General features: G+C 43.1%; 1 protein-coding gene across 6 annotated transcripts in view; it reads left to right on the top strand.

Moving 5' to 3' along the window:
* Positions 1–12,899, top strand: part of CACNA2D1 (calcium voltage-gated channel auxiliary subunit alpha2delta 1) — a 657,865-nt gene that overhangs the window by 552,460 nt on the left and 92,506 nt on the right. For all 6 annotated transcript variants that reach the window (XM_083183071.1, XM_083183072.1, XM_083183070.1 and 3 more), the window contains exons 14-15: positions 2,254–2,303; positions 6,142–6,231. In XM_083183071.1, the coding sequence (XP_083039197.1) occupies positions 2,254–2,303; positions 6,142–6,231 (140 nt within the window). The remainder of the gene's footprint in view (positions 1–2,253; positions 2,304–6,141; positions 6,232–12,899) is intronic.

The raw sequence follows: 12,899 nt of genomic DNA, 5'->3' as shown, positions 1-12,899 counted from the left end.
ATGTATTTGCTCCCATCTCGCTCCAATGCTCTGACAGTTTTAGAATAGAGATAACTTTTGGAGATAACATATTTGTTACTGAGGTCAAGTCTGTTTTTACTCCATTGGAAAAAATGGCAAAAAACAAAAACACACAAAATGTTGTTTTAGCGTGTATACGGATCTCTGCCAGGAACAAAGACAAATGTTCTAGCCTTTAACCTACCCCTTTTTTGCCCAAAGGAAATATTGCCAAACTGACTTTAGTTCACATTACCCATATATCTTGTTATCTCATTTGATTTTAGTTTATATTCTCATTATCTAAAATAGACAATGGTGTCTTAGATAATCAGAGATAAGCTGAAATGATAATTTACAATGGACATAAATAATTGCTATGGCTGCAAAACAGTTGTGCATTGTCTAGTCGGTATATCTCACTTGTTGGTCATTTTATCATTATGCTTTCCACAGGGAAGCTATTGCTGGATGTTATCATCAATAACCAATGATAATATTTGCTGGCTTTTGTGATCTTCTTCCTCTGATACATACTGTATACCCATACCCATAATATTTGTTGAAGTTTTATACTGAATAGTGTATACTATATGCTAATATTGAATATAACATTTATGAGAACACAATGTAATATGACTACTTTTTAGCTATCACCCACATTATAACATCCCATTGGATTATGAACTAAAACCTCCTAAAGTCAGCTGTTGTACAGATAAGATCAGGACTGTACATTTTTTATATAATTGCCATTTATTACATTTTAAATGGTTAGCCAATGTTTGCTACAATACATGAAATTTAATATTTTGGTTCTCCCATTTAGCATACACTACATTATAGAAAGAATACAGGGCCTGATTCAGACCTCAGAACAGGTCATCGTTGCCATACCAAATGCCCACCCACCGACCACCTGCGCCATCTGCATCCACTTGCTACCATGTTCCACTGGGGCAGTAGTGAGTGATGTAAATGTCCAAATAATTTGTGTAAAGCACTGTACTGTATATTATGGGACAGATGTATGATGGTGGCCATAACATTTTTAAAATAACGTGTCCCGCTTCTCCTGCATAAAGTGGAGAAGCGGGCACCCGTTATGGGCAAATGCATTAACTCCTCCAGCCGATAAGCCGTTATGCCCAGCGTTAACGGCTCTCCTTATCAACTCGCCAGGCAGCCCTGCACATGTTCACTCACGCTTTCCCCCCTGGCTGGCTGTAATGGGCATGTGCGAGATCTCCAGCGCAGTCTGGAGCTAGGAGCATGGCTAGCATTGTCCCCGCAGTGGGGGATAGGACAACGCTAGCCCTGAGCCACTAATCACTTGGGGGGGGGGGGGGGGGGGCATTGCAGGGGACAGCCCCGATGAGTGTAACTCATAACTTGTGTTAGGTGTGCTAGTAATACATTATGGAAAACTTAATCCCCCTAGTTAACTAGCGTTAAGTGCGTTTCTGCACTTAACACTGGTTAAAACATCTGCACCTATGTGTCATGATAATAATAATACAGGTTGAGTATCCCTTATCCAAAAATCTGTTATCCAAATTATTCCGGAAAACATACATTGCAGAAAGTGAAAAGAATTCTTGCTAAAAGCACTGCTGGGGACATCTGTAACAGCACTACTGAGAACATGATACAGTATTTAAATGACACTACTGAGGACATCTGTAACAGCACCACTGAGAACATGATATGTAACTGACACTACTTGGGACATCTGTAACAGCACTACTGAGGACATCTGTAACAGCACTACTGGGGACATGATATGTAACTGGCACTACTGGGGACATCTGTAACAGCACTACTGAGAACATGATATGTAACTGGCACTGTATATATCCAAGAAAATGATTGCTTGGCATTCCAATTCAGTACCTGAGATTGTATCCAAACTTTGTTTCAAGTGTTGAAACCTTATTTTATGCACACATAAAATGTATTTGTGTGTATTTCATGTGTTTGATGTGTTTGTACAACATAAATGCAAGCTACCTCAAGATACATCATTGAAATATAAAAATATTCTGAAATACAGAATAATCCATTATCCAAAATTCTTCTGGTCCCAAGCATTTTGGATAAGGGATACTCCACCTGTAATAACAACAAAGCAAGCATGACTGCTGTCCTTCTCAGAAATTCTCCACTGTATAGTTGACTGCAATTTGGTGTATTTTTCACTAAATTATAAATTTATCTGTGCATCATGCTCATTACATCGTGTTTATATTTCAGGTTACTATTATGAAATCCCTTCCATTGGAGCAATTAGAATCAACACACAGGTGAGTATTTTACCTTTTTTTTATACCACTATCGAAATGTCAAGTGATCAAACATGTAATATGCCGCTATGTGAGGTATTACACCTGACTATGGGCAGAGTGCTACAGTGCAAATGTAATCACACTGGCAGATATTTCCCAGCAGCCTTGGCAACTGCTCAAGAGCTCATGAGCAGGTCACATAACCAGTCAGGTGGTAAGGGTAGTGACAGTTGGAAGTGTGCGGCAGTTAGTGCTGGGGTATAGGAGACGGCAGAGGCGTAACTAGAATGATTTGGGCCCCATAGCAACATCTTGGCAGGCCCCCCCCCCCATTTTTGGAAGGGGGGGGGGTAGAAGAAAGAGTGAGAGAGTAATAGACAAAGGGGGGGTTAGAGAAAGAAGGAGGGGTTCATGGAAAAAGAGGGAAAGAGAGAGTAGAGAGGGATCAAGAGAGAAAGGGAGGGGGCGAGTAGGAGTGATATTAGGGAGAGAAAAAAAGGGGAGCAAGAGATGGGGAGAGTGTGAGAGAGAGAGAGAGAGAGAGAGAGCTGGGAAGAGACAGGGCTAAAGTTAGAGGGAGGGAGAGGCACTGTGTGCCTCCTACTTTACTCACTTTCCTTTAAGGTGCCACTGTGAACCTTTTAATTTTAATACAGGTGCTGCGGTGTACAACATCCCATTCACATCCACCAAATTCATAGCTTCCCATTTGTGCTGAAAGGATTACTGTGTTGCATAAGCTCTCCCAGCCCCTCGCTGATCGCGTGTAGTGAAATTTACTCTCTTCAGCTGTAGGTGTGCTCGTGGCAAAGTGTGGCAAGTATATTAACAATAACATCTGGATCAGGAGAGTGTAAATATTACCGGTGATTAGAACGTGTACCAGTTGATAAGTACACCAGACACGCTGGGCGGGTCTATACACCACACATACAGTAAGTGCCGGAAGCTGCGCGCCGGGTCTCCTCACCTCCACACTGGGTCCCTGCAGCACACATGAGAAGTGTCGGAAGCTGCACCTGCGCCGTGTCTCCTACCCTCAGCACCGGGACTCCTCACCGCATTGTAAGCTCCAGACCTAAAGCTGCACAGGCCATCGTGCGCTTTTATATTTCGCGCCGGGGCTGGTGACGTTATGCCCCAGGAGGGAGGGGGAGGAGACGTAACAGTGCTGCGCTATCACTGATGCGGCCAGCTTGCCACTGTCTGCGGCATTATTGAAAAAATGTAAAGGGTGCAACAAACTTCAACCTCATAAGGGTGCAGGGGATTGCTAGCTGGGGCTCGGGCCCCCCCAGCCGCCGGGCCCCATAGCAACTGCACCCCCTGCACCCTCCATTGTTACGCCACTGGGAGACGGGCTGCTCTGTGTGCAGGGACCAAGGAACCACTGTGAGAATAAGATGGAGGCAGACTTTCCCCTCCTGGGGTAGACCCTAGAAGAGAACAGATCTGCTGAGGGGAGCACCCAGCATGACGGGAGGCTTCAGTACTACGTCAATGACCTAGATAGATAGATAGATAGATAGATAGATAGATAGATAGATAGATAGATAGATAGATATTGTATTTAAATATAGTAGCCTAATATTTAGGTTATACTCAATAAAATATTTTACTTTTCAGCATTTCCTAATAGCATGTCGTTTGAATCACGCAATAATATGGGCACACGTGTAACCAATATAATAGGCTATTATAGTGTAAATACTGTTTTCATACATTTCCAGCACAGCTGCCCAGCTTGACCTAGAGTTCTACTTAGTACATTAATTGTGAGCAGCTGCGGTAACATAAACACTTTGACACTAGTAAGACTTCAAGAGCTTATTCAACATATTAAATGAAATTACTAATCTGTACTGTGTGATTAAGCATTTACTGTTTCTTTAATGATAAACATTAATTCATTATGGACTGTCATATATTTAGATAGATGTATGATATATGTTGCAATGCATGGGGCCTGATGGAAGGAGAAACAGTGACCGCTGGGTCAGTATAATATACATATATACACAGCACAAGAATAGCCATTAATGTGAGAGTAATCTATTTGCCATGAAAAAAAAAAAAAACACACAAGTGTTGTAAAGTATAAGATTACTTTGAATTAGGTTTATTGAAGAGCAATTTGGCTGTAATTGGGAAATCATGCAATTAATGGGTGACTGTTACAATTGCAGCAATAATCACAATTGAGTGTCAGGGCCATTATTACACAAAGGTTGCTTTGTTCCCCTTGACTTTTTGTATATTAACATTCACAGTTTTCTTTTACTATCATGATGGTGGGCAATGGGTCATACATACCCCAGAAACATGTATGTCTATTTACATGTGTGTACTATATGCATATATATTTTTTAATTCTTTCAGGTAGTATCGATATTTTGCCTTTAGTACAGAACTATAGTTTTATATAAAATATATATACAAATGTGGTTTTATTTATAGTCAGTCTTATGCATATATACATATTTTCTTGATAGTAAAACTGATGCAGGGCATGCTGGGATGTGTAGTTCAACAACAGCTGGAGTGTCAAGGTTAGCCATCACTGGTCTAAGCAGATAATTCCATCTAGGTTAAGTCTGTGTCCCTTTTGCTTTTTCTGCCTTTGTCCAAAATAAAATTAATTTGTAATAAAGAGCACATGGTTCAGACTGAAAATGGTTTACATAATGAATGTGGGTTGTAAAAAATCTGTTCTCAACATTTAAGGAAGATTCAGAAGCTCGGGGTCAGTTATAAAATTTGCGCTTAGGCCCGCTGCAGTTTTGGTTCATCAAGGGAAGGTCCTATTAGTAAGCAAATCTAGGGTGCCACATTAGGTGACAATAAAAAAGCCCATATACTGGTGCGATCTGTTTTCACTGGATTCCGACAGAACAGAATGAGAAATTGGGTAAAAAGTGGCCAAATCGCATGTGTTTGACATCCCGTTCGATCTGATGTGCGGGATGGAGTTGGAGGTTGGATGTGCTTCGCATAAGGTAAATCGGATGTGCAGCCGTAAGTGCACATCACAGGTGTTTTTTAGCACCTGTGATGTATCACATCCGATTTCCCTTGAACTCCCCCTGGAAGCTCCCCGGGAGTACTTTTACATGCAATAAATTGCATGTAAAAATGGCAAATAAAGTGCCACGTTGGATGCCACCACTCCCTGTGAGCTTCAGGGAAGGTTCAAGATAAATTGTGTCTGACTTGCACCTCAGGCAAGCCGGACCAGTGTATGGCCACCTTAAGAAAGGCTGCTGGTTTCTAATCATCTGGTCCTGGTAAGGTGTGGAGGAGAAGGAATATCCCTCCCATACGTTTTTTAGGGGATGTGACCATGCTTCTCAGATTTGGACATGCCCCTTCCATCACTGAGGCCCATATAATGTCTGGGCCTTCATTGTAGGTAGTCCCACTACTGCTCTAGTCTTCAGTATGCCATAAAACCAAAAATGGGGACCACTAGTGGATCACCTGGGTGCTTTACAGCTATACTAAGCAAAATTATATCTAGATTAAATCTTTGCAAGTCACAATATTCTTCATTTAGTTAGAAGTTCACACTGTGATCTCAATTATGAAGATTATTTCTACATTTACCGTGGATATTTCATGTCTTTATTTACCCTGCTTTTTAATTAAACCATATGCTTTGTAGTTCTGAATGCAATATGTTACGCAAACAATTAATATTAAAATTAGGATTTTAAGCCAGACCTTAACGTATGTAAAAGAATTGTACTTCATGTTCAACAAGGAATATTTAAATCTGATGTTACTGTACATTAGTATGGCCATATTTGTGTACATTAAAACAGAACCTTGTCATTGATATCATCTCTCTTTTTGACAGGAGTATTTAGATGTCCTTGGAAGACCAATGGTCTTGGCTAGAGAAAAGGCGAAACAAGTACAGTGGACTAATGTTTATTTGGATGCTCTGGTAAGAACAACAGAATTAAATAACAAAATGTATGGAAAATATATAAAGAATGCAGCATGGCTGAGCACCAGTCCATATGTGAAATTAGGCTCTCACTTTCTCCTTTATCCCGTCTCTTACTTGATCAAGAGCTTTTAAAATCTGGAATACTAAAATAACCACATGTTCCTACAAGTGGCCTGGTTCAGCATGGATTTCAAAAGCAAATTCTTTACCTACAGTAATGGGAAAATCGAAATCTCTCTGCACATGTTAAGCCATGTACACATGTAACCATGTGTACACTGCAGGCAATAGCGTTGCGCAGCCCCACGGTATCTACCGGCAATATAAACAGTGCAGACAAGGCAATTTTGACTAGTTGCACATCTGTGTGTATTTGGCCTATGGCCAAATACACACAGTCAAAAATCACTCCGTGCACTAAGCAGCAGCCTGCTCTGCATATAGATTTGTCCATTAGAGAAAGAATATGCTTATCCATGCTGAATCATGCCCGATATATGTAGTGTGAAGAAAGGATATTTAGTGTAGTAGGTCTGTGTATGGATATTTCAGTTAATGTGGTTCTGTGTACCCCATATTGTTCTAATGTGTTTAATGACCCTCATTCTAATCGGTTATTCTAATTGGTTCGCCGTGCGAATTTGCAACGGGGACTGATGTAGAAGATATGCGCATAAGCGAATATGCGCATGTGCAGTTCTTTTCTGCAGGTGCCCTCGGTGACTTGTATAGTTTGCTTGCAGCAGGTACAGGAGGTGGGCAGGGGGCATTTGCATTCATACCCATGAAAACGTTGCGTGCGCCAAGGAAAATGCTGGACATCCCCATGCGAACTGGGGCGGCTACCTGATGTCACCAGATGTCAGCTGCCCACCCTGTTCGTGGAGCAGAAAGCTGCTTATCTAAGTCACCAGGGAGTAACAGATTAGCAAGCGCTTCTGAAATCATTCGATGATCGGCGACCATCTAATGATTTTGGGAAAAAGACAGAGTGTGCCAGCGCTGGCTGAACCAATATGTAGACCAAACGGTTTCTCAATTTAAAAAGACAATTTAATGTTTACATATATAAAAAATACATAAGATAATTATTAAAATCATATATATGCTGATGAGCAATAGGATGACATAGATATAATAATCATATGTTGTGGAGCTCCATATAGAATGGCTTTTTTTTTATCGGTACTTGTTTCCTATCTGGGCGCCCGTCGTGGTGATCGCGGGTACATTTATGTCTGGCCGCGACGCGACCGACGCGATGCCCGCGATTTCCCATTGAAACCCATGTTAAACATGGAAATCGCGTCGGTCGCGTCGCGGCCGGCCATAAATGTACCCGCGATGCCCGCGACGCGATGCACCCGATTTCCCATAGGAATCAATGTTAAATGGCCCGACCGACGCGATTTTACTGTTAAATGCCTCAATGGACCCGATGTGGCCATAGGAATCAATGTTAAATGGGCTACAGAGCCCAAATAGGCACAATTAACCCTTAAATGTCCCCCCAAATTTTTAACGCCACCCCACGATCCACGCCAACCCGAAGCGTGGCGAGCGCAGCGAGCCCGCGAGGGGCAGCGGTACGCGTCCTCCGACCTTTTCATGCCCTACTATCCACGTCGGCGTGGAGTTGAGAATAGAATAGTGTGGCGAGCGCAGCGAGCCACCGAGCCCGAAGCGTGGCGAGCGCAGCGAGCCCCGCGAGGGGACGCGGATACCTTCACAGTTATACGCGTCCCCTCGCGGGCTTCCCAGGTGTCCATGGCGACGCGGACACCTGGGAAGCCCGCGAAGGGACGCGTTAACCTGTGAAGGTATCCGCGTCCCCTCGCGGGGCTCGCTGCGCTCGCCACGCTTCGGGCTCGGTGGCTCGCTGCGCTCGCCACACTATTCTATTCTCACTCCACGCCCTAGTGGATAGTAGGGCATGAAAAGGTCGGAGGACGCGTACCGCCGCCCCTCGCGGGCTCGCTGCGCTCGCCACGCTTCGGGTTCACGTTGATGGCGGGGTGGCGTCAACTACTTTTGGGGGGACATTTTTATGTTCAGGGGTGTTTTTGCCCCATTTCCCATTGTTCCCTATGATAATTTGGGGAAATTGATCCATTTAACATTGTTTCCTATGGTAAATCGCGGTCATCGCGGGTAAATTGAGGCATTTAACATTGTTCTCTATGGGAAAATCGCGGGCATCGCGTCTGGCACATCGCACCCGATTTTTTATCGGCCGCGATGCCCGCGATGGCCCCGATTTTACCCCCGATGCCCGCGATTAAAATCGTGGGCGCCCAGATAGGAAACAAGTACCTTTTTATCAAATATAAGATGCTTAGAAATTGGTGTGTATTACCATCCGATGTTTCCTGGTATTTTTGTAGACCAGAGCAGGGTGATGATCAGGGCTGGATTTGTGCCTAGGCCCGTGAGGCACCGGCCTCAGGGCGGCACCAATTAAGGGCGGCAGGCAGGCTGACATTCTGTTAAATGGCACAGCGGGTGGGCAACGGCGAGTGACGAATGCTGCCGCCACAGACATGAATTATCATATGTAGGCGGCAGCGCAGCTCGTCACCCGCCACTGCCCACCCACTCTGCCATGCACATTACATCACCACTTAGTGGCTGGGACCGACGGTCCCCCTGCGCGTCCGGAAATGGCTCAGGCTCACTGCTGCCGGCTTCCGCCCATTGGCTACTCTACACACACAGTCTATTGGCTGCTGTGTATCCAGCAGCTGAGCTGAGCGGCGCGCAGATTCTCCCTGCGCTCAGTCAGTCACAGACAGTGTGTGAGCCGGAGAGAGACGGAGACACTGTGCTAATCACTGTACTAATAAGTGCCTCCCTCCCTCTGGGTCCTCCGTACAATGAGCAGTCCACAGTGCTTAAATAAATATTAAGGTGGGCTACAGTTAAATTTTTATGAAATATATATAATTAACAATGTAAATACATATAGGATTATATTAAAATAGGGGGGGGGGGGGCGGCACAAGAATGTTGTGCCTAGGGGCGGCCTGACCCCTAAATTCGCCCCTGGTGATGATATAGTCCCAAAAAGTTCCCTTTTTGGGACTATATCATCACCCTGCCATACATTAATGGATAAGCTGCATCTGCTATTGGGCTACTGCAAGTTTCCATGGTAAGACTAATGATGCGTCTAAATTAAATGTAATAATTAATTACATTTCTGTACCTATGGATTCTGGTAGTGGGGGTCTCTGTCCTTGCACATTGGGACACATGGATGTACACAAGAGAAAGGCTTTAGAGCAGCATTGGCATAAAGTCGCAGACAGGAGACCGATATTACTGTAGATACAACTGCGGCCACGTCTCTGTCCACCTCTGATTCAGCCCCATACAGTTTAATAGTCTTTTAAGTGCTCTGGATCATTAAGGTGATGATGGAGGGTTTCATAATTACTACAGTATTAACATCTTGAAAATGTTATACATAACTTCTAAAACATTACATTAACGGGGGTTTTCTTTCTTTCCACTATAAAGTTCTAAAAATCAGAAGAATGATGGAAAAAAAGATGTAATATATTTATTTCAGATAATAATTTTTTTTTTTTGCTGATTTTTTTTTTATTATCCTGGACATTGGTCATTTTGTCAGCAGTCCTGACATAGGATACAGTCGTGCGCTTATCTTGTCTCTTATCATTTTGTTTCTTGTCCTTGCAAATGTAAACATCTGCCGGAAATCTGAGAATGTAATAGCATTACCCAAGCATGTACTGTGTTGTTCCCTCACTTCATGTGAGCTAAACTTACTGTCACACTTAAGACCATATCTCCTGTTTCCGAGCCTCGATAGAGTTACGGTAAAGTTCCTCATCATGTACAACTGACACCGGATATAGCACAGAAAATAAAAAAAAAAACTACTTAATGCAACAGTTTGTTATATCGCTTCCCTGTTAACTGACCAGAAGTTCATTGACCAGATCATTACATAACATTGTGCTCTTACTGGAAACCTCGAGGTTGTTATGTTAGAATTCATTTGAAATTTAACAATTGCAAATTATCTCTGCAAGAATAGAATATTCGTTAAAAGATCTTTATTGTATATAGATATATGTGTCATCTACAAGTAACTAATCTATATGGCTAATGCTATACAGATGATGTTTACTCTGTCATTGTTGCAAATGAATAGTTTACAAAATACTTTGCTACTTTATTCTATGGGGTATATTCAATGCCGTGGGCGAGCAGTGACAGCGAGCAGGGCTTCCAGCTCGCTGTCACTGCTCGCCCTGTCAGTATTCAACTGACAGGCCCCCCCCCTCATACTCCTATTCCCCCTCGCTTAGTTTTTTGAGCGAGAGGGATGCAGTGTATGTGGCTGCAGAAGCAGCTAAACCCGCGGCTAAATGCAGCGGGTTCGCTGCATTAGCCGTGGGTCTCGCTGTTTGGGGGAATCCTCGCAGTCCTGTGACAGCGAGGATTCCCCCGGGACGTTGAATAGGGTGAGCAGCCAGCCAGGGGGTTAAATGGTTTTCTGTGATCCTCGCTGTTTAACCCCCTCACCAGCCGAGCAGATACAAAATAACCCCAATTTGCGCTCATCACACTTAAAGCAGCACCTCTGAGGGATCCCCTGTTAGATGGGACCCAACATTTTTAGAGATGAAAAAGGAAGAAGAATTCAGAGTGTGCTATGAGTGAATACACAATTGTATAAAAAGATAACTTTTAATAAAAATTGCCCTATGGGCATAACACTGTATATACAGAATAAAAAATATTTCAATACATCATTGGATGAATATCTTTCAGATGCTTAGACTTCAAAGGAGTCCAACGCGTTTCATCATCAAAATGACTTCCTCAGGGGCAGTGAAAGCAGCATATTACATGAATGATTTGTGCATAAGTTGTCACCAATATAGGTCCCCCATAGGGAACGGCAGTCAGTGAAACAGGATTTGCACTACTGGGATCCAATGCTCGAATCTAGCATTGGATCTCAGTAGTGCACATCCTGTTGCACTGAACCAGTATTCTCTGCTAATTAATTCAGGATTCATCCCACTGGATTGCTGTTCCATAATGGGGACCTATATCTGTGACAACTTAAGCTCAAATCATTCATGTAATATGCTGCTTTTACTGCCCCTAAGGAAGTCATTTTGATGATGAAACGCGTTGGTCCATTCCACCCATTTGAAGTCTGTATTGTTATGCCCATCACAAAAGCACTATACATATAAATGTGGTAAATAAAGTGAAAAATTTATATGTATAGTGCTTTTGTGACCCTCCAGCAGGGGACCTCAGGCTGTCCGCTGACAACATTTAGGTGCATTGGTGTCAGTTCTTATTGATAGGCATTGAAGGGAGACTTCACAAGTCCCTGAGCGCACAGTTGCGCACGCATCAGTACAGGAGATTTCCTGACTGACGTAGGATGCTGATGACACATTTGCAGAGGCTTGCACATGTGCAGTAGCACGCGCAGCCTAACAGAGTGAGATCTTTTTGACCACTCTGAGCGGCGGTATTACGTCATTCCGCACAGCGTGGCAGCCTGATTGAACACTGGGGGAGGAACAACGCACGTTATGGCACCTTTCCAGCATCACTTGTCTTTAAAAGTTGGTGAGTAAGTTTGTATTGTTGTTCTTGATAAAAATCTGTTTGAGATTGAAACGTTGAACAGAACTACCTGTGTCCAGGAGTTATTCTTTTTTCTGAAATCCAGCGAGTGCCGCCCTAACTGTCTCTGTATCTGTGGTGGTGAGAGTCTCCCTGCCAGGGAAGGCACCAGGGTCTGTGGAACCGTTTTCTAGTGGAGTTGCCGAGTGCACGACAAGTATATATATATATATATATATATATATATATAGAGAGAGAGAGAGAGAGACTGTGTCAGCCCGGCACTCCAGAGGAGAAAGAGCAGCTGCCGCTGGTGCCTTCCGGGCACAATGGATAGAGGGTGGTACTCGAACAAGCAGATGCACTCCAGCGGTCTTGTGAAAATGATAATCTTTACTGTGATAAAACATGACGTTTCTGGGATATACACACCCCTTCTTCAAGTGTTTCACAAGACCGCTGGAGTGCCTCTGCTTGTTCGATGTACCACCCTCTATATATATTTTATATATATATATATATATATAGTGGGTCCAGAGGATGGCCGGCACTCCATGCAGCAGCAGACAAACGGGTCGGGTGCCCTCCCAGGAAAGGGGGATGAGGCCCACTCCAATATACAACAACACACAGACGGGTGGCACTCCAGAAAAAAGGACAATAGTCAAACGATCGGGTGATCCAACGTTTCAAATGTTGTTACAACATTTTTTATCAGTGTGATCACCCTGATGAAAAATGTTGTAATAACATTTGAAACGTTGGATCACCCGATCGTTTGACTATTGTCCTTTTTTCTGGAGTGCCACCCGTCTGTGTGTTGTTGTATATATATATATATATATATATATATATATATAACTGAAGTCTGATGGAAATGTGTAGGAATTTCCCCACTGATCTCTTATAACAAAAGATAAGATTTTAATATTGCTTTTGCCATTTATCATATAGTTGTGTGTGTATTTATTATTATGCAACTACTATTAATATTCACTGATTCAAGTTCGCAGATGGAATTCATTTGTAGCATTGTGGTC

The sequence above is a fragment of the Crinia signifera genome, chromosome 4 (genome assembly GCF_055691185.1).
Source record: "Crinia signifera chromosome 4, ASM5569118v1, whole genome shotgun sequence".
NCBI classification, from domain to species: Eukaryota; Metazoa; Chordata; class Amphibia; order Anura; family Myobatrachidae; genus Crinia; species Crinia signifera.
Note: the sequence above shows the minus strand (reverse complement) of the source record. Positions and strands in the feature narration are given on the sequence as shown.